Source organism: Humulus lupulus, chromosome 4 (genome assembly GCF_963169125.1).
Source record: "Humulus lupulus chromosome 4, drHumLupu1.1, whole genome shotgun sequence".
NCBI classification, from domain to species: Eukaryota; Viridiplantae; Streptophyta; class Magnoliopsida; order Rosales; family Cannabaceae; genus Humulus; species Humulus lupulus.
This window is the reverse complement of record NC_084796.1, coordinates 86,556,737-86,579,101: the sequence shown is the minus strand read 5'-3', so window position 1 is coordinate 86,579,101 and position 22,365 is coordinate 86,556,737. Positions and strand designations below refer to the sequence as shown.

Here is a 22,365-nt window from a genome sequence, read left to right as displayed (position 1 = left end):
TGTATTTTGCCATTAGAGTGGCTTGAATTATTTTTAACTTTTGGAATTTGCTGTAACTGAGTCATCTAAACCCTATTTTGAGTTTCCATGTATTAAACTGTCATTTTTAATGAAAATAGCCTATTTGTGACCAAAATCTTTTATTCCTAATCCGTTAATGACGTTGGACACACATTTTGTTTAAATGACTTAATTAGCAAGTCTTGCACTATTTTAAACACACAGTGTTACAGTCTTGGTTACCCAGGGCGTTACAACTTGGTATCAGAGCCGTCTAGGTTTATGGGTTCCCGAAGATTAGCTGGACATGTACACTCGTCGCTAAAGACAAGGTCGACTAAGGGGTTTGTTGTGGAATACATGAAATTGTATGTTTAAGTGCTTGAATAAAATATGAGTGTATTAATTGGTATGATTAATATGGAGCATGAGATACTGATAGGGCCTGGCCCTTGACTGTTGTATGATGATATTAAGGCATGCTGATTAGCATTGCTCTTGCATGTGGATGAATACATGGATAATGATGATATATGGATTGCAGATTATTATATGTTTAAATTGAACTTATATGCTATACCTGTTTATCGGTATGGAAGGCATAATAGGTATGAATGTATCTAGTGATAAAGAAATTTGATAATTTATGCATAATATTGGTGTTTGGTATGCTTTATGTGTGTTTGATTGTTATCGTTAATTGGATTTGCCCTTGGGATGGTTTTGGGTATAAACGTCAGGGCTGAGAGGTTTAGTCGGTAAAGACAGATTAATTCAGGGTGTATGTGTTGAGAATGGTTAATTGGATTCAGTTTTGGTTTTGGTAAGGATAGAAGATGACAGTTGGGGTTGGAATCCTTCACCTGCCCCTGAGATTCGCAGCAGATGTTTGTTGATATATGAGTCAGGCTGTGAGGTCTGATAGAACGGATTAGATGGATGAAAAAGCAGGTTACTGAGGGGGAACAGACAAGAATCATTGTATGGAAGGTATTGGAAGTATTATCCTCTAGTTTCGAGGAAGGTTTGGGTTTGTTCAGGAATCGATTAGTGGATGGGTGTGGCTAATCCCGTTCTTGGTAATATGAGAAGGGCAAACTGGGACAGAGTAGCTGTATTAGGCATTTGTGGCAAAAGGATGTCGAAAGTGGTATGATAGCGACAATATATGTTAATGAGTTTGGTGGATTGATCAATTCACTTTGGATTATGGTACAAATGGATGTAGCCAGAAGTGATAAGTCATTTGTGAGTTAAACTCTGAGATGGTTATCTGTGCTTGGGCAGTAGAGGGAGGGCCTCATTATCTAGGATGAAAGGAATACAGGTGATGATATTTTCGTTCGTGGAAATTTAGTAAGTGTGGCTACTCAGTGATCGGAAGAATGAGAACCTTTGGTGGTTTTATGACTCCTGGTTTTGACAGGAAGGGGGTTCAATTTACAGGTTGGCCATCAAGACAGGGAAGGCTGGGATATTTTACTCATTTAGAGCCCAAGGTTAGTTCCTCGGAAGTGACCAGTTGATTGGATAGCTTTTGCTCTGGTTAGGGAAAGAACTGAAAGGGCTTGGTGCTCTGTGTCTTTTAGGAAAGATTTAGATGAGTATTTGCTGAGGACAGTTAATGTGTTACATAAGGGACAACCCTGGACAGTCATGAGCATCTCTTGAAGTATATTGATTAGACTGAATGGAAATTGGTGTTTGATAATTTATGCATAATATTGGTGTTTGGTATGCTTTATGTGTGTTTGATTGTTATCGTTAATTGGATTTGCCCTTGGGATGGTTTTGGGTATAAACGTCAGGGCTGAGAGGTTTAGTCGGTAAAGACAGATTAATTCAGGGTGTATGTGTTGAGAATGGTTAATTGGATTCAGTTTTGGTTTTGGTAAGGATAGAAGATGACAGTTGGGGTTGGAATCCTTCACCTGCCCCTGAGATTCGCAGCAGATGTTTGTTGATATATGAGTCAGGCTGTGAGGTCTGATAGAACGGATTAGATGGATGAAAAAGCAGGTTACTGAGGGGGAACAGACAAGAATCATTGTATGGAAGGTATTGGAAGTATTATCCTCTAGTTTCGAGGAAGGTTTGGGTTTGTTCAGGAATCGATTAGTGGATGGGTGTGGCTAATCCCGTTCTTGGTAATATGAGAAGGGCAAACTGGGACAGAGTAGCTGTATTAGGCATTTGTGGCAAAAGGATGTCGAAAGTGGTATGATAGCGACAATATATGTTAATGAGTTTGGTGGATTGATCAATTCACTTTGGATTATGGTACAAATGGATGTAGCCAGAAGTGATAAGTCATTTGTGAGTTAAACTCTGAGATGGTTATCTGTGCTTGGGCAGTAGAGGGAGGGCCTCATTATCTAGGATGAAAGGAATACAGGTGATGATATTTTCGTTCGTGGAAATTTAGTAAGTGTGGCTACTCAGTGATCGGAAGAATGAGAACCTTTGGTGGTTTTATGACTCCTGGTTTTGACAGGAAGGGGGTTCAATTTACAGGTTGGCCATCAAGACAGGGAAGGCTGGGATATTTTACTCATTTAGAGCCCAAGGTTAGTTCCTCGGAAGTGACCAGTTGATTGGATAGCTTTTGCTCTGGTTAGGGAAAGAACTGAAAGGGCTTGGTGCTCTGTGTCTTTTAGGAAAGATTTAGATGAGTATTTGCTGAGGACAGTTAATGTGTTACATAAGGGACAACCCTGGACAGTCATGAGCATCTCTTGAAGTATATTGATTAGACTGAATGGAAATTAAATTAGTCAATAAGGATGCAGATGAGTATGCTAGAAGCTTTTGGGTACAGTTCGGGTATGGAAGGATTTGGTATCAGGGACGCTATGAGGAATGATATTAGTTTGGCTTAAGGAATTATTGGACCACCTCAAAAAGTATGCGACTTACAAGTGAATTGGACAGAATATTGTATCATGGGACTCGTGGATACTACCTGCTAGGGATGAAGAGTTTAAATGCCTCGTTACAGGACAGGACGATGTCTTCAGGAGTTGATCATCGATATGGTTATTACTAGATAAGGATCAAGGAAAGAGACATCTCAGGAATTATTACTTGTACCGAGTGGGGTGAGATGCATTAATAGTAAGGATTCCTAATCATTTTGTACTTCAACGACATGGGTAAGTCTGACAAGCAGAGAATAGAGAAATGACATGGATGGGTTGCATTCAGGTTCACTAACGACGAGTTGAACTACTCCCCAGCTAGAAGTAGAACGTGAACGACTACTATACTGAGGACATCACGACTGAAGCAGCAGGGTCAGAGGTAAGGTTTCAGAGGGTATTAACTTCGCTCTGCAAAGGTATTCAAGGTTAAGCTACAGGAAGGGAAGAGATCAGGTACGAAGAGAATTTATCAGAAGCACACTAAGAGCATAGATGAATTCTTGGCCCAAGCTCAAGAATGGATAAACCTGAAGGAGGCGCGAGCTTCTGTCGCAGGAACTAGCCAGACTCTTGTCGAACCCGTTGGAGCGGTAACAGATGTTGCAGCTACAACTCAAACCGTTGCCCAAAATAACCAAGGGGAATAACAAAAGGAAGGGTAATGGTGGGGGCGACCAGAGTGGGACAAAGAAAAACAAGTCCGGGGAAAAATTCAAACCTGTCTATGCTACCTATACCAACCTAATAGACACCCGGGAGCACATTTTTCTGGCTAATTATAATCGCCTTCCGTGGAAGAAGCTAGAACCGTTGAGGAACCAGAGGGCGAAGAGAGATCCCTCAAAATTCTGCTGATTCCATAACGACATCGGTCATAACACTAATGATTGTCGGGAGCTGAAGGATGAGATCAAAACTCTCATCAGAGCTGGACCGTTGGCCTAGTACGCCCGAAATCGGGTAGTCCCTAATCAGCCCACCAGGCAAAACCCTCAATCAGTTCCTGAAGCTCTGATAGGCCAAACCAAAGCTCAGAAAAATTAGGTCGAACCCTCTTCGATAGTAGGGGGAGATATAACCATTATTGTGGGAGGGCCACATTTGGCAGGCACGAGCAGCGGGGCCCAAAAGAGGTACATTGACAAACTGAAGGCTCATAACAGAGTGGAGTTTGTTCTGGAGCAATGATTATCGAAACAACACTAGTTGGAAAAGAAACCAATCATTTTCATGGAAGAAGATGCTAGCCACGTCCAATTCCCACATAATGATCCGCTGGTGGTATCCGTTCAACTCGCCAACTGAAGGGTTCGAAGAACAATAGTGGATAACAGAAGCTCTATAAACCTACTTTTCAAGTTCACCTTGGAAAAATGGGATTATCCATAACTGATTTGAAGGCGACCTCGATGACTCTGTACGGGTTTTCAGGTGAAGGGTCAGCGGCCATCGGGATAATCAGACTAGTGGTGACATTGGGAGAAGAGTCACAAACTGTTTCCAAAGTACTCGAGTTCGTGGTAATCGATTGTCCGACCACATACAATGCGATTTTGGGCTGACCTGCGCTGATGTCATTTGAAGCCATAACCTCTATCCGCCACCTAACAATGAAATTCCCCTCAGCTACAGGGATATGCAACGTCAAAGGTGATCAACTCAATGCCAAGGAATGCTATAACATTTTATGAAGGGAAAATCACAACCCGGGTAGCAAGCGATGGTCATACATGACAGAGGTGAGGAGTCCCAAGAAGTAGAAGTTACTCGTGGGATGAAAGAACCTCAGTAGGAAGAGGATAGTGAGATCTCCCAACACGATGACATTGACTCGTGGATAGGCAAAGACAGATCAGAGCTAGAAGCCATAGAAGAGCTCGGGGAAGTAAACATCAATCCCAAGGAAGCTTCAAGAGTCGTAAAGATTGGAAAGAATCTTGACAACAAAAGAAAGGCGGAGCTGGTCAATTTTTTACAGAAAACCTGGACGTCTTCGCTTGGTTGCATGAGGATATGGTGGGAATCAATCTGAATATAATTATGCACACTTTAAATTTGGACAAGAATGTGCCTGCAAAATCCCAAAAACGGAGACTTTTGGGAACGGTCTGAGCTGAAGCCCTTAATGAAGAAGTAGCTCGGTTCTAAAATTGCAGGTTTATTTGGGAGGCAAAATACCCGATCTGGGTTGCCAATCTCGTGCTAGTCCGGAAGCCGAATGGGAAGTGGAGAACTTGTATCGAATTCTCCAACCTAAACAAGGCTTGTCCTAATGACGGTTTCCCACTGCCTAAGATTGACCACTTGGTAGACGCCACGGTAGGTCATGAGCTCATATCTTTCGTTGATGCATACTCTGGATATAACCAAATCGCGATGAACCTTGCAGACCAGGAGCATACTAGTTTTACGACCGAGCATAACGTATATTGTTACAAAGTTATGCCATTCAGATTGAAAAATGTTGGGGCTACATTCCAACGCTTGGTTTACAAAATGTTCGCTAACCAGATAGGGAGAAATATGGAAGTGTATGTCGATGACATGCTTGTCAAATCGAAGACTTCCAATAACCATGTATCCGTTTTGGAAGAATGTTTTGGAATACTGAGGAGATATGACATGAAGCTGAATTCCCAGAACTGCACTTTCAGGGTGGCATCTGGAAAGTATCTGGGGTTCATAGTCAACATGAGGGGAATAGAGGAAAATCATGAAAATCATATCGTTATTGGAAAAGCCTTCACCCAGGTCGCAAAAAGAAGTTCAAAGCCTAACTGGAAGGGTGGCGGCTTTGAATCGCTTCATTTCAAAATCCATTGACAAGTGTCTGCCATTCTACAACTTGCTTAGATGAAACACGAAATTTGAGTGGACTGAGGAGTGTGAACTGGCATTCCACGGACTAAAAATGCATCTGGCTGAGCCCCCGATATTATCTAAACCAATATCTGGAGAGTCTTTGTTCCTTTATTTGGCCGTGACAGAGAATGTAGTCAGTGTCGTGTTAGTTCGAGAAGAAGACCGTGCTCAGAAACCAGTGTATTACGTAAGCAAGAGGCTTCTCGGAGCTGAGTCACGATACCCATTGATGGAGAAGCTGGCATTCTGGCTGGTATTTGCTTCCAAAATGCCCCGGCCATACTTCCAGTCCCATTTTATCAAAGTCTTAACCGACCAGCCTTTAAGGCAGGTTTTGCAAAAACCTGAAACATCAGGATGTCTTTTAAAATGGGCCATCGAACTTAGCCAGTTCGAGATATTGTACATGCCACAGACTTCAATCAAGAGTCAGACCCTTGCTGATTTTATGGTTGAATGCACCAATTTTCAAGACGAGTTCATAAGGGAGCCGGTGTAGAAATTATGGAAAATCTTCGTTGATGGATCGTCGAACAAGAACGGATCAGGAGCTAGGATAATTTTAATCTCACCCGAGGGACATCGATTCCATACCACTTTAAGATTTGGATTTGAGGCATCCAACAACAAAGCAGAATATGAGGCCTTATTGGCAGGGCTGAGAGTGGAAAGAGAGCTAAAGGCGAAAGCCATCCAATGCTACAGTGATTCACAACTCGTGGTAAATCTGGTATTGGGGGAGTACCAAGCTTGAGGCATCAAGATGGTGGCTTACCTAGCTAAGGTAAAGGGGGAACTTTCTGAATACGAGTACACCTCTATTGAACAGATACCCCGCGAGAAAAATTCTAATGCTGACGCTTTGGCTCGACTTACTACCACAAAAGATGTTGAAACATTAAATGTAGTGTCAGTGGAGTTCTTGGAGAGCCCAAGTGTAATGGCAGAAGTAATAGAGGTCAGAATGATTGACATAAGACCGACCTACATGACTCCTATAATGGAATATCTCGCAACTGAAAAAGTTACCTGACAACAAAAAACACGCGAGAAAAGTACTCTATCAAGCTCCAAGGTACGTAATAGTCGATGGGACCTTATATCGGCGTGGTCATTCATTGCCCTTCTTGCGATGTGTTCTGCCTGAGGAAGCCAAAACCATTTTGCAAGAAATACATGAAGGTTTTTGTGGAGACCATGCTGGGGGGAAAAACTTGGTGCTGAAGGTATTAAGACAGGGCTCTTTTAGGCCCACTTTAACGAAAGATTCGATCTCGTATGTTCAGAAGTATGACAAATGCCAGTGTTTTGCCATAGTTGCCCGATCTGCTCTAGTCGAGCTAACAATGATTTCCTCCCCTTGGCCATTTGCAGCATGGAGAATTGATCTGATAGGTTCCTTACCTATGAGAAAAGGAGGAGTTAGATATGCGGTAGTGGCGATCGATTACTTCACGAAGTGGGTAGAAGTAGAACCTCTAGCAACCATTACATCAAAGAGATTTTTGGATTTCATGGTGAAAAGTATCATCTTTCGATTTGGACTCCCTAAAAAGATCCTGTCAGATAATAGAACGCAGTTCGATAGTGATCTCTTCACAAACTTTTGTGAAAGATACGATATAACAAAGAGTTCTCGTCGGTAGCATACCCACAAGCTAGAGGGCAGTTCGAGGTTGTAAATAAGACCCTTAAGGCGAGCTTAAAGAAGAGTTTAGACAAAGCCAAGGGATTATGGCCCGAATAGCTCCCACAAGTACTTTTGGCCTACCGAGCTTCTCACAGGACCTCCATGGGGCATACTCCTTTATCCTAACTTTTGGAAGCGAGGCCATGCTTCCAATTGAAGCCATGGTAACTACTCACAGGCAAATGACGTTTGATCAAGAACAAAATAACGGGCTACTTAATGCATCTCTTGATCTGATTAAAGAAAAATGAGAAGAATCATACTTACAACTCCCCCATTATCAACAAAAGATCATTCGCTATTTCGATTCAAAATTCAAGGGGCGTAGACTTGGATTAGGCGACCTGGTTCTCAGAAGGGTCTTTTTGGCGAACAAAGACCCCAAGGATGGTGTGTTGGGCCCGAACTGTGAAGGACCGCACCAGAACGTAGAAGTCTTACGCGAGGGAAATTTTAAGCTAGCTTGACTGAATGGGGAAGTAGTCCCACGGACCTGGAATGCTCTTCACTTGAAAAAGTATTATCAATAGTACTACCATCAATGTAAGGCTTGTTTACAAAATCCACTTAAATTAAATAATAGATGGATTATTAAATAACCATTTCCTAGTTTCATTATTGCGAGCTCGTGTTCTTATAATTATAAAAGAAACTAGGAAAGTTTGTACTTCCTGGTTACTTGGGAGGCACATAACCGAGGACAATGAGTTTTTTAAAGAAAATTAAGGCTACTCGAATAAGATTAAAAACTTAGAAGTTGGAAAAAATGATTATTCAACGAATTTTTGAAGCTCAAGTTTTCAATAAATCTAGCGCTTCACTGAAGAAGCCTCCAAGACAAAAGTAGACGACGGACAGCGCCTGGTGGCACTGCAGTCCGGGATCCGGGCCGGGTCCCATCTTTGGGACGACATGCAGCGGAACAAGGCCGCCACCTTGGAAGAGTTCATCAGGAGGGCCCAAGGATTCATCAACTGGGAGGAAGCCCAGATCCAGGCCTTTAGGTGGCCCCCGGCTCCGTATCCCGTCCCCTAGACGTTTTCGGGATATGCGGGACAATTCCCGGCGCAGTCCTACACCGCACCCCCCGTTGCCCCAGGACCGACAGTCGCGCCCGGAGTCAGTTACACCCCTACGGTGTACGACTCTGCCACTTCGGGATACGCCCCGGCCCAATCCACCCACTTCTCCAGTTATGGCGTCGCGCCGACAGGACACAGCATGGCCCCAATATTCAGAATACACCAACCTGGTGGACACCAGGGAGAACATCTATCTGGCGACAGAAAGGGCGGTTCACTACCGAAAGCCTGGCCCCATGTTTAAAGGAGGGAGAAATCCAATAGATACCAGCAAAAGGTGCGCCTATCACAAGGATGTGGGCCACACCATCGATGAATGACGGCAACTCAAAGATGAGATTGAAAATCTCATCAAGTTGGGACACCTCCACCAGTGGGTAAGGATGCCCGTGGGAGTCCCGGCCTGTCAGCAAGCCCCGGACAACCCGCGGCCCCGGGAACGACTCATGCATACCCCCCCAGGGAGGGTATGCATAGGGACCCCCGGTGCAGGCCCCTCAGGGGGCCCCCGCCACGCAAGTTCCCGGCCCCGGAATGCCTTATCCCTCGGGGGCAGCACCCCCTCGAGTTGACGGACATGTGGCAACCATCTTGGGTGGACCTCACCTGGGAGGGCCATCAAGGAATGACCAAAAGCGCTACCTGAGCGAGCTGGACCACGACCAGGAAGTTTGCGCCCTTGTCTAGGCTCTGGCTCAGCGCCCTAAGTTGATAAACCTCCCCATCACCTTCACAGAGGACGACGCCCGCAACGTCCACTTTCTGCACCACGACCCGCTGGTCATAGATGCTTAAATCGCCAACAAGTTGGTGTCCCGCGTGTTGGTGGATGACGGAAGTTTCGTCAACTTGTTGTTCAAGCCCGCCTTCACCGCCATTGGCTTGATGGAAGCGGATCTGGCATCCTGCCCGACCTAAATTTACGGCTTCAACGGAGATGTGCTTCTTTCCATGGGAAAGATCCAGCTGCCAATTATGTTGGGGGGTGAATTGCAGCACTCGTCCAAGTTCTGCACCTTCGTAGTGGTGGACTGCCCCACCGCTTACAACTTCATCTTTGGCCGACCCGCACTGGTCGAGTTCGGGGCCATCACCTCCATCCGCCATCTTTGCATGAAGTTCCCATGCGACAATAGAGGGGTAGGGACCGTCCGGGGAGACCAAAAGAGCACCCGGAAGTGCTACCATGTCTCCGCCCGGCCTGTATACATGGTTCGCGAGGAGCCCATCGAACCAGATCCCCTCCCTCCTACTGAAAGGGTGGTCCAGGAAGAGGACGACCTGGACCCGCGGATAGGGGACAATCGCGTCCTGGAGCCAATGGACGAAATAGAAGAGGTGTGCATCAGCGAAACCGATCTGACCTGGATCATCCAAGTCGGAAAAAGCCTGTCAGGAAGCATTCAGGCCGCCGTCATCGCCCAAGTCAAGGGAAATCAGGACCTTCTGGCCTGGTCCCACTCTGACATGACCGGGATCGACCGCAATATCATTTTCCACACGTTAAGTATTGACCCAAACGCGACCCCGGTCTGCCAGAAACGCAGGCCTTTGGGGACAGAGAGGGCCGAGGCCCTTAAACTGGAGGTTGAGAAGCTGTCTTCTATCAACTTCATATGCGAGGCTGTGTACCCCGTGTGGCTGGCCAATCCCGTCCTGGTACCAAAACCGAACGGGACCTGGAGAACATGCATTGAATTCACGGACCTCAACAAAGCCTGTCCGAAGGACTGTTTCCCGCTCCCCCAGATCGACCAAATGGTGGACGCTACGTCTGGATACGAGATCTTGAGCTTCATGGACGCTTACTCCGGCTACAATCAGATCTCTATGCACATGGCTGATTAGGAACATACCAGTTTCCAAACCGACAAGGGCATCTATTGCTACATAGTCATGCCTTTCGGACTCAAGAATGCCGGAGCAACTTACCAAAGGCTCGTCAATTGGATGTTTTGGGCCCAGTTAGGGCGAAACATGGAGGTATACATCGATGATATGCTGGTCAAGTCTAAGACATCCCGGAACCATTCGGACGACTTGGCGGAGGCTTTCGCGGTTATCCGGAAGTACGGGATGAAGCTGAATCCTAAGAAGTGCACTTTCGGCATGGCTTCCGGGAAGTTCTTGGGCTTCATAGTGAGTTTCCGGGGAATAGAAGCCAATCTGGATAAGATCAAGGCACTGATCGATATGGCCTCTCCCCGGAAGCACAAGGATGTGCAAAGCCTGACGGGGCGAGTAGCCGCCCTGAACCGTTTCGTTTCTAAAGCCACGGACAAGTGCGTCCCGTTCTTCAACGCCCTTCGAGGAAGCCAGAGTTTCGAGTGGTCACCCAAGTGCGAAGAGGCCTTTCGAAAGCTGAAATAACACCTGGCCAAAGCCCCAATCCTGGCGAAACCGGTAGAGGGGGAGCCCCTGTACCTATACCTGGCCGTGACCGAGCACGCGATTAGCACTGCGTTGGTACGAGAGGAAGAAAGGACACAACTCCTGGTGTACTACCTAAGCAAGCGGTTGCTAGATGCTGAATCTCGATACCCATTGATTGAAAAGCTGACTTTCTGCCTGCTGATGGCGTCCCGGAAGCTTCGACCTTACTTTCAGGCCCATGCCATAAAGGTCTTAACCAACCATCCCCTGCGGCAGGTGTTGCAGAAGCCCGAGTCATCGGGAAGACTCCTAAAGTGGGCCATGGAGCTGAGCCAGTTCGATATATCCTACGTCCCCAGGGTGTCCATCAAGGGACAGGCCCTGGCCGATTTCATCGTTGAATGTTCTGGCACGCCTCCGGAAGGTGATATTCCCGAAGCCCCCGCAGCGCCCGTATGGAAAGTCTTCATGGACGGAGCCTCAAATGAGAACGGGGCCGGGACCGAGATCATCTTGGTATCACCGCAAGGACACCAGTTGAAAAATGCCCTCTGTTTCCAGTTCAAGGCGTCAAATAACGAAGCGGAGCATGAAGCTGTCCTAGCTGGCCTGCGCTTGGCCCGGGAGGTAGGGGCAGTGAACCTGGAAATTTACAACGATTCCCAGCTAGTTGTCAGACAAATCTCAGGGGAATATGAGACCAAAGGAGAGAGAATGGCGGCATACGTGACTCAAATGAGGGAAATGCTATAGGCGTTCGCAGCACATTCCATCCGCCAGATCCCCCGGGAGCAGAATGTCTTCGCGGATACACTGGCAAAGCTGGCCACCGACGCAGAGGCCGAGCTACCCGGGCTGGTCCCCGTCAACCATCTCCCCATTCCGAGCATCAGGGCCCCCGCCGTCCACACCGTCGACCACTCCCTTTCCTGGATGGGACCGCTCATCCACTACCTGTCTACCGGGGAAGTGCCGAACGACTGGACCGCAGCTAGGAAACTCCTGTACCAGGTCCACCAGTACGTCATGATGGATGGAAAAATCTATCGCCGGGGTTTATCCATGCCTTACCTCAGGTGTGTATCCGGGACTGAGCTGAGCGCCATCATGCATGAAGTGAATGAAGGCTTCTGCGGAGATCACACTGCCGGGCCCAGCCTATCCAAGAAGATCCTGCGCCAAGGATACATCTGGCCAACCATGAAGAAAGACTGCATAGACTACGTCCGCAAGTGCGAGCAGTGCCAGAGGTACGCGAAGGTCCCACGGGCCCCCCCGACAGAGATAACCTTGATGAATAGCCCCTGGCCCTTCGCAGTGTGGGGGATCGATCTCGTCGGATCCCTCCCGACCGGGAAAGGAGGGGTAAAGTACGCCATCGTGGCTGTCAACTATTACACGAATTGGGTTGAGGCGGAGCCCATGAACACAATCACGTCCAAAAAAGCCTTAGATTTAGTCATCAATAACATAGTGTGTCGGTATGGCCTCCCCTAAAAAACCGTGTCCGACAACGGGAAGCAGTTCGACAGCGCCCACTTCACGGATTTTTGCGAAAGGCACGGTATAGTAAAGAGCTTCTCTGCGGTTGCCAGACCCTAGGCAAACGGGCAGGCAGAAGCCGTGAACAAAATCCTAAAGGGGACACTGAAGAAAAAGATCCAGGCCTGTAAGTGCAAATGGCCCGAGGAACTCCCCCGCATACTGTGGGCTTACCGGACGACCGAGCGGACGTCAACCAGACACACCCCCTACTCTATGGTATATGGATGCGAAGCCGTCATCCCAATTGAAACGACCGTCCCATCCCACTGGCGTGACACATATGACCCCACCCAAAACCACGCCTTACTCCAAGAATCACTAGATCTCATCAAAGAGATCCGGGAAGAGTCGCAGGTGCAGCTGGAGGTGTACCAAGGCAAGATCGCATGACACTTCAACTCCAAAGTCAAGAGCCGTAAGTTTGAAACTAGTGACCTGGTCTTGCGAAGAGTCTTCCCTGCCACTCAAGATCCGGGAGTGGGGGTTCTGGGCCCAAATTGGGAGGAGCCATATGAGATCCAACACGAGGTGTGCCCCGGGACGTACCGCTTAAAGCGACTCGATGGCTCGGAAGTCTCGCGAGCTTGGAATGCGAAGCACCTCCGTAAATACTATCAGTAGTCAGGGAGCCTCTCCCAGTCTAATATTTTCGTTGTAAACAATGTACGCCTCAGGGCAAACCTTTTTTTTCTTTTTCAAACAATGAAAATGACGTGTGCAAAACGTCATAAAGAAATATTGCGAAACCATGCTAATCTTTCTCAAGTGACCCCAGACCCGTCTCCGCTCACTTGCGGGGGGTATCCGGGTGTAAGCAAACACCTGGCGGGACGCAAGCTTAGGCTAGTCCCGCCCCGGACGAACGATGTCCGGAGGTATAAAGAGGATCGACCCAAGGCCGGTCCCACCCCGGACGAACGACGTCCCGGGGTATAAATTAGAGGACCGAGCCCAAGGCCGGTCCCACCCCGGACGAACGACGTCCGGGGGTATAAATTATAGGATCGAGCCGGAGGCCGATCCCACCCCGGACGAACGACGTCCGGGGGTATAAATTATAGGATCGAGCTGGAGGCCGATCCCACCCCGGACGAACAATGTCCGGGGGTATAAAGAGGATCGACCCAAGGCCGGTCCCACCCCGGACGAACGACGTCCGGGGGTATAAATTAGAGGAACGGCCCAAGGCCGGTCCCACCCCGGACGAACGATGTCCGGGGGTATAAAGAGGATCGACCCAAGGCCGGTCCCACCCCGGACGAACGACATCCGGAGGTATAAATTATAGGATGGAGCCGGAGGCCGATCCCACCCCGAACGAACGATGTCCGGGGGTATAAAGAGGATCGACCCAAGGCCTGTTCCACCCCGGACGAACAACGTCTGGGGGTATAAATTAGAGGACCGAGCCCAAGGCCGGTCCCACCCCTGATGAATGACGTCCGGGGGTATAAATTATAGGATCGAGCCGGAGACCGATCCCACCCCGGACGAACGATGTCCGGGGGTATAAAGAGGATCGACCCAAGGCTGGTCCCACCCCAGACGAACGACGTCCGGGGGTATAAATTAGAGGATCGGCCCAAGGCTGGTCCCACCCCGGACGAACGACGTCCGGGGGTATAAATTAGAGGATCGGCCTAAGGCCGATCCCACCCCGGACGAACGACGTCCGGGGGTATAAATTATAGGATCGACCCAAGGCCGATCCCACCCCAGACGAACGATGTCCGGGGGTATAAAGAGGATCGACCCAAGGCCGGTCCCACCCCGGACGAACGACGTCCGGGGGTATAAATTAGAGGATCGAGCCCAAGGTTGGTCCCACCCCGGATGAACGACGTCCGGAGGTATAAATTATAGGATCGAGACGGAGGCCGATCCCACCCCGGACGAAGGATGTCTGGGGGTATAAAGAGGATCGACCCAAGGTCGGTCCGACCCCGGACGAACGACGTCCGGAGGTATAAATTATAGGATTGAGTCGGAGGCCGATCCCACCCCAGACGAACGATGTCCGGGGGTATAAAGAGGATCGACACAAGGCCGATCCCACCCCGGACGAACGATGTCCGGGGGTATAAAGAGGATCGACCGAAGGCCGGTCCCACCCTGGACGAACGACGTCTGGGGAAGTAAAGTAAAGAGGACGGAGCCCAAGGCTTGTCCAGTCCGGATAATTGATGTCTGGGAGATAGAAGCATCTGGTTTTCCCCAGGGCAAAGCCAGGGCCTAAAACTGACAAAAGGAGAACAGAACTCCAAGTTAAACCAAGCCCCGAGGGCCTTGGACTGGGTGCCAGGATTAAAAACTTGGAAAGTTAAGTCGTTGGGTCTAGTCCAGGCTGTTGGAACTGGAACTAAACCCTTGCAATCAAGTTAATCTCGGCAACAAAATGAAATTTCTACTTGGAACAATGAATGGAAGCCTTCATAAAAACCAAAGAAGGTAGCAGTGTTTTAAATTTAATTACAAGCCAAAACACTAATAAAACTACAAGGCCAGGGTTCGGGCCTACAAGGCATCCGCCTGGAGGTCCGCATCCTCCCTCTCCTTGACCTCGTACTCGGCCTGCTTTGACTCAGGATCAGGGAAGACAAGGAGATTCATACTCTTATCCTTGCACCAGGCCATGTAGATGGCCTCGTCAAAGGTGACATCCAGCAGGCCCTCGACCTCCTCCTTTTCGCGACGGGTCGTTTCGTGCGTCGCCTTCTCCTTAAGCAGAGAATCGCCCAGTTCGCAGACTCAGACTTTCAAGGCCTGGATTTACTCCTTGTCCAGGACGGACTGAGCTGCGGCCGTCTCCAAGAGCGTCGCCTGTTCATCGGCCTCCTTTGTCTTCCGGGACAACCCTCTTCCAACCTGGCCTTGGCGCGGCAGAGCTCCTCGCGCTCTGTCTTTACACGGGCCACCTCTGCCTGGACACGGGCCGTCTCTCGGCTAAGAGCCTCCTTGGCAGCCTCCCTCTGATTCACGGCCGCCTCCAACTCCAACTTTGCCGTCTCCATCTTTATGGCAAGCTCGGCCAGCAGATTGGCACTCCGTTGGGACAACAGGTCAACCTGGAGCAAAGAAAAGTTAGAAAATAAAACCCTCATCAACAAGTAAGGGAAGGAGTGTAAGAGAAGTGAAAGTTACCATGGTGGCCTGGTGCCGGAGAGCCTGGGAGATGAACAGTACGTCCGGGTTGGCTATCGTGGCGTACCTCTTGAGCTGAAGGTTGGACATGGTGCTCCCAACCTGGTCCAGCAGATCAGCCGCCAGGGGGCCGTGTCCTGGATGAGTTTAGGGCGGAAGCCCGCTTCGGTGGCTAGCCGGTCCACGATCGGCTGAGAAGCGCTGAACTCGGCAGGACGCTCCACGAATTCAACCTTACGACGGATCGTCAGGGCCTTGTAAGTCTTGTCCCTCTAGCACTGGCCATTTTCCCAGGTCCGGTTGATCAGCCGGGACTGCTCATCCCGCAGGGCTGACTCCCCCTCCTCGAGAAGAGTCGGGCGTAGGGGGAGAACTGGCAGTGAAGGAATTTCCTTCGCGGCCAGCTGGCTCTCCCCATGTGACTCTTCAGTCGAGCCGGCCCGCCTCGTCCGGGGCCTCTTCCCGGTGTTGCCCTCTTCGGCGCCATCATCCGGGCCCCTCTTCCCGGAGCTCCGGCTGACAGCCGCGCCCGCCTCCAAGTCAATCACGGGGGGCGGGGAGGAGGCGGAGTTTGCGGCAGGCTCCACGGCCCGGAAGGGGACCACAGCCAGGGCACCTTCACCGGGGCGGAGCTCCGTCCCGGACAATTCCTAGGCAAGGTGTAGCTCCGGGCCCGTCGCCTCGCTGTTCTACCTGGCCGCCTTCTTGGCCGCCCTTTCCTTGATGAGCCGCCTCATTTCGCTGGCAGGGGTTGACATATCGGAGTCCCCTGCAAAAGTACAGAAAAAAGGGAGTTAGGACGATAAACCAATCAGATAAAGACACAAAGAAAAGTTAGAAATGACCCGGGACGAACCCTCGTCTATGCCCCGGGCATGACTCAATTCTTTTAAAGCAAACGAATGGACCCGATCCCCTATGTCGTCCGGGTTCAGGAAGCCCCCGTACTGGAGGAACCCGGATAAGAACATGAGGACCTCCGAGCCTACGGGGATGGGAATTGAAGGTCTCATCTCCCCGTCGGCCCCAAGCACGAGGCCTGGGGGTGCTAGCCTATCCCTAGCTAAGTCCCCGAATTGAAGGTAACTCCTCGCCCCGATACGCTAGCCCCGGGAGCCCCGGCGTTTGGTAAGGCATCTTCGAAGAGCTCCTCCAGCTCTTCTGAGGTGGCCGCTTCTGCCGGGGCCTGGTCCTTCTTGTGCCGGGCCGCGTCGGCTCGCGCCGCTCTTACCACCGTGGCAATGTGATCCAGGGCCATCTGCTCCCGGACGTCGGCGTTCTTCTCGCAGGGGATGCCCCGAAGGTTCGGGATAATAATGGTCTGGGTGGCCGCGAGCATCCCAACCAGTCGGAGATTGTCGTCCGTGACATAGGCCTCTACATCTAGATCCTCTGTGCTCAACTTGGAATAAAATATCCTCCTTTCTAGAATGAACTCGGTAAGGGGAGTTTGAGTGAAGGTCCCTGCCACTCGGAAGATATGATAAGAGACGAGTAGAAAAGAGGAGGAATAAAAGAGAGGTCCAGGAAGTTACTTACCCACTCGCTAGAAGTCCAGGAACAGTGTGGGGTTCTTGTCCACGAGGAACCCAGACGTCATGAACCAGTAATGCCTGACGTTCGGGGGATGCCTCCAGGAGTTGGTAGGAGCGGTATAGCTACTACGCGACTTCAGCCTATAAAAGCCGTCCAGGGTCTTGTCCTTGACGTAAACCTACGGCTCCAGCTTGTAGAAGTACAGGACCTCCGTAGGGGTGGGCTCCGCGATCTCCTTCGCGGCAAAAAACACCCACCATCCAGCGAGTAGACGGTATGCTTGGGGCAGAAGATGGAACGGTGCGCTAATATGGCCAGCACTCCAGGCTCCGAATCCTTCCACGGACGTATGCGCCCGCTCGTCAATCCTGGCCAGGCGGTTGTGAAAGAGGCCCGGAGTTGATTCGATGCCCAGACGCTGTTCCAGGAGCAGCATCATCCAGTAATTCCGGAACGAGTTGGGCGTGACATCCATTTCCCACCTGTTGCCCTTAGGCGTCTGGGATCTGAGAACGACGACAGGGGCCCTATTGACCTCTTCTTCAGAATGGAGCGTAACGCCCATTGCCATAGCTGACGATCTGGGAACAAAGAAAGAAAACCAAGCAGTCAGTACCTAAACCCAAGATAGTCGGTCAAGGTACGGGGAGTCTCTTAAGGACTGCTTGGAGTCCCGTCGGATCAGGTCCGGGACTCCGGAGAACCCCGGGACCCTGATCGGAAGAGGAGACTACTAAGGCCCGCCCTCTGTCCGAGAAGCATCCGGATACAGAGCAACCCGAACCAGGTGGCCTTCCTAACCACTTCTAAGCATAGAGCCTAAACGCACGCATCAAAAGAACATCATAAGTTCACAAAGTTGTCAAGAGAGTCAGGAGGAATTACTGTGAGGTGTCGGCCGTAGAAGATGATGGTTGTCCGACTGTAAGGACAGCAGAACCTCGTTCTTGAAGTGGTGCAGCCGGTGTAGTAGTTCGTCAACAGGACAAACCCGAGATGCGTCTTCAGGTAGAAGAGTGGAAGTTGGGGTTCTGGGGAACAGGCGGCGGCGCAGAGTTAGCAGATGGCGATGTACGTCATCGGCGATGTCGGACATGCAAGGCTCGAGTAGTGTTTATCGGTTCTTAAGCTGGTTCGAAGAGGTAAAAGTGCCAAATGTGGTTTTTGTGGGGTATTTATAATGGCCCTAAGTCCTGGCCCACGATCCAACGGACAGGTGTCTCTTCATCGAACGGTCAGGAATCGCACAGGGACATTTATGAGTCCATTCAGGTTGGATCCTCGCTGTCTCAGATCTGATGGCCCAGGAGTGACGGATGCCAAAGGTCGCCCCATCCTACGGTCCACCTCGTCCCAGGGACATTAATGATGGCCCCCCGTGCGGATGGGATGCTTTGAGACGTGCGATGACACCATAGCCTAGGCCTTGCAACCCTAGGGAGGGCTAGGCGACCTTTCAAGACCCGTGCAGCAATCACCTGGTGACACGTGTATCCTTGCCATAAAGTGGGACAAAGGTAAACGTCCCCGGATCGTGGTAAACGATCCGGGCCAAGCATCCGACCAGTGCCACGGCCCGCTGTCACAGACCCACGATCTAGAGCAGGAACTGGGGAGGCAACCATGCGAGCGTCCTGGGGACGATGCAACCCTCCTCCTGGCAGACCTAGGCAAAGGCTTGGGGGGTAAATGTTATCCCCATTTCCTGCATGGGCTAGGGGCCTTCGTCCAGGCCCATTGTCAGGGGCCACGTAAGCATGCGGGCCCGGCCCAAGGCCTCTTGGTACGGAGAGTGTCCAAGGGGAGGGGTATGGACCGGGATGCATGTCTGGCCCATTAGAGGGGTCCGGCATGTCCCTCCGGGTCCATCCTTCGGGACGATAGTCCAGGCGATGTACAGAGCGTTCGGACCCCCGCGGCCTACACGTCCAGGTCCCGGACCCTGGTACGGTTCGGACCTGTGGTAAACGAAGCAGGACGAAGGTAAACGGACCCGGATCACCTCACCCCCGATTGAAGGGGTCAAGCGTCCAGGACCCTGAAGCCGCCTCACTCCGCGTGTGCATTGTCCCCACTTTTCAGCTGCAGAAAAGGCCACCTCGGGATTGCACGCCGTTATTTCAGGTCTGCGTTGTCAAGTACTCTGACTGGTCTTGTCACCTGAATCTGCCTCGTAACTCGAAGTGTCCAGACCAAAAGCACCGTTTTTTCGGGCGAGATATAGCTCTAAGGTCAACCTGTTGGGCCTTAGCTGGTTTGGAATTCATGTATTTTGTACCTTTTGTATTGGGCCTCCACTAGAAAGGCCAGGAATATCCCTATCTTCGATGGGCCTGGGTCATATCCAGCCCAGACCCGGTGTTCCCATAAGCCTATAAATATAAGCTACAGAACACTGTAAAAGGGGGCTCTCCTCACCAAAAAAATACAGTAACTCTGTCAAAATATAGAGGGAAACTCCATTGTAAAAGGTTCTTCAAGCTCTAATAATATAGACTCGTGGACTAAGGCTAGTTAACGCCCCAACCACGTAAAAACCCCGTGTTAATCTTCTACTTTCATTATAATTCTCATTAGATAATAGATATTAATATAGTTGCCGAAAATCTCGGTTAACAAGAGAGTTAGAGAAAAAGACTCGCTACCCAACTTGAATAATTTGGAGATTATTTTTTCTATCATGCTTCTTTTTCTTCATTCCATTGGGCCTTTATGGGTGTGACATTTCCTTTCCCTTGCTTTTCAATGAATCACATTCTTTCTCAATTTCCACAGGAGGGAACTTCCTTTTCACTTTCTTGCTATGTTTAATTGTGACTGTTCATTCATACTAGAATTCATGACACCAATGGCTAGACACTCCTCCATCTCATCCCGAGAACGTATAGGATTAAACACCTTGAAAGTTAGTTGCTCATCTTGAGCTCGCATTATGAGCTCCCCACTTTAAACACCAATTAAAGTCCACCCTGTGGCAAGGAACACTCTCCCCAAAATGATTGGAACCTCTCTATTTGCCCCATAATCTAGAAAAATGAAGTCCGCTAGGAAAGTAAACTTGTCTACCTTCACAAAAAATTCTTCAATTTTTCCTTCAGGGTGGGTAATGGACTGATCTGCTAATTGCAAGGTCAACGTGGTAGTTCTTTCTTCCACAATACCCAACTTCTTGAAGATAGACATAGGCATCAAGTTAATGCTCGCCCCTAAGTCACAAAGAGCTCTTCCAACATCATGGTCTTCGATAGAAATTGGATTTGTGAAGCTTCCCGGATCTTTTAGCTTTGGTGGAATCTTGTTTGTCAAAATGGCACTACAACTCTCCATCAAAGCAATTGTCTCAAACTCCCCAAGTCTTCTTTTCTTAGTCAAGATATCCTTCAAGAATTTCACATAAGTGGCCATTTTCTCTAAGGCCTCCACAAGCAAAATATTAATGTGAAATTGCTTCAAAACATCTAAACATCTCTTGACTTGATCATCTTGCTTTTGTTTTTGAAATCATTGTGGGAATAGTAGTTGTTGTTGAAATTTTTGAATTTCTTGGTAGCTTTGATGTGATGTTGATGCTATAGCATTCTGAGCAGAGGCATGTTTTGGCAAGTTTGAAAATCCCCTATTTTCGGTTGTTTCCTTGTTACTTTGGATTGAAAAGGACTCACCCTCATGCCTAGAATATTCCTTCATTGTCTCCAACTCGTTACCATTCCTTAAAGTGATTTCCTTGCACTGTTCTCTACCTTCTTGCCTTAGATTTTCTGCGTCACTTGGTAAAGAACCTTGGGACCGACTCCGCAAATTATTGGCTAATTGCCCTTCTTGAATCATAAGGTTTCTTAAGGAATCAGCATGGCTTTGAATGATAGCATCAGTCTTAGCCATATATTCTTTCATTAAGCTCTCTAAAGAACTAGTTATGGTTGCTTGTTAAGGTCTTGGTTGTGAGACATGTTGAGTATATCCCGGTGGGTAGGTGGGTCTATTCGACAAATAAGAGTTTCTAGAACTAGCTCCATGACCATTCCATGATAAATTCTGGTGTTGCCCACATCCTTGGTTGAAAGAATTGGCTTACTCCTATTTTGATTTCCCATGAAACAAACTGACGCAGGATTAGAAGGGCAATTATCAAAAGTGTGACCATCACCACAATACACAAAAGAAACTTCTACAAGTTTCCCCCTTGGTTGACCCATTTGTGGACTCATACTGTAACGTCCTACTAATCTAGGACCGTTACACTGTGTGTTTAAAATAGTGCTTAAATCGATAAGCGAGTCATTTGGACTCAAAAGTGTAATTAAAATTAAACGATGGTTTAAGTACTAAAAATTTTGGTCAATAAAATACAACTTTTCATTAAAAGGTTTGAACATATACACGAGATCCCTAAAATTTATAAACAAAGGAAAGTTATATTAAACACTACAAAAATAGCCGACCTAAGCACCAATACTAACTAATGATCTAAGTTCCTCAAGCAGGCCAAATCTGTACACGTCGCTCCAAAGCCCTCCAACTCATGGCTGATCCAACTCTAGCTTGCCCTTACCTGCACCATAGAGGACCTGTGAGCCAAGGCCCAGCAAAAAACCCCCACATGGCATAATAATAATCCAATTATTTATAAGCAATAAACACATGCTTCACATATACAAAGTGCATTTATTCCAATTATATAAATCCTAAACATGTTTTATATATCACAAGTATAACCATTTCAATCACGTGAATCATTTACAGGACCCAAGAAAACAACCTTGCCGAATGACCCAATCGAGTGAGGTGTGTACTCCGGTGCCAAGTCTATGGTCCATGCCAGGCGAGTGGGGACTGAACCCTCCAACTGAACTCGCCTTCATGGCCCATGTTACACATTATGTACGAAAGTCAATTGCACCAATCATTCATAGATTATTCAATGCTAACATGCATGACTACCAATTTCCTCTATGTGAATATGCAAGTTTTCTTACCTCAGCTCCTGTGCGGAAGACGGAGCAACTTCGACTGTAATACCTTTCTCGAGCCCTGCGAAACCCTATTCATAACATAAATGGTATGCTTATTAGGGATAATATTCAGATCCCAAGTTCCAATCCAAACCCTAACACTTGGAAGCATTATTCCCAGTTAACAAGGTAGTGGAAACTTCCCCAGAGCCCCCTAGTGGGCCCTCAAAACACACCCTCGGAACCCCGAGCCTTATTCCAAA

General features: G+C 48.8%; 1 protein-coding gene across 1 annotated transcript; it reads right to left on the bottom strand.

The window, feature by feature from the left end:
* Positions 1 to 20,096: 20,096 nt before the first annotated feature.
* On the bottom strand, positions 20,097 to 20,555 carry LOC133832354 (uncharacterized). Its single transcript, XM_062262712.1, has one exon. It carries the CDS (start codon positions 20,553 to 20,555, stop codon positions 20,097 to 20,099), a length of 459 nt encoding a protein of 152 aa, XP_062118696.1.
* Between the last annotated feature and the right edge of the window lie 1,810 nt (positions 20,556 to 22,365).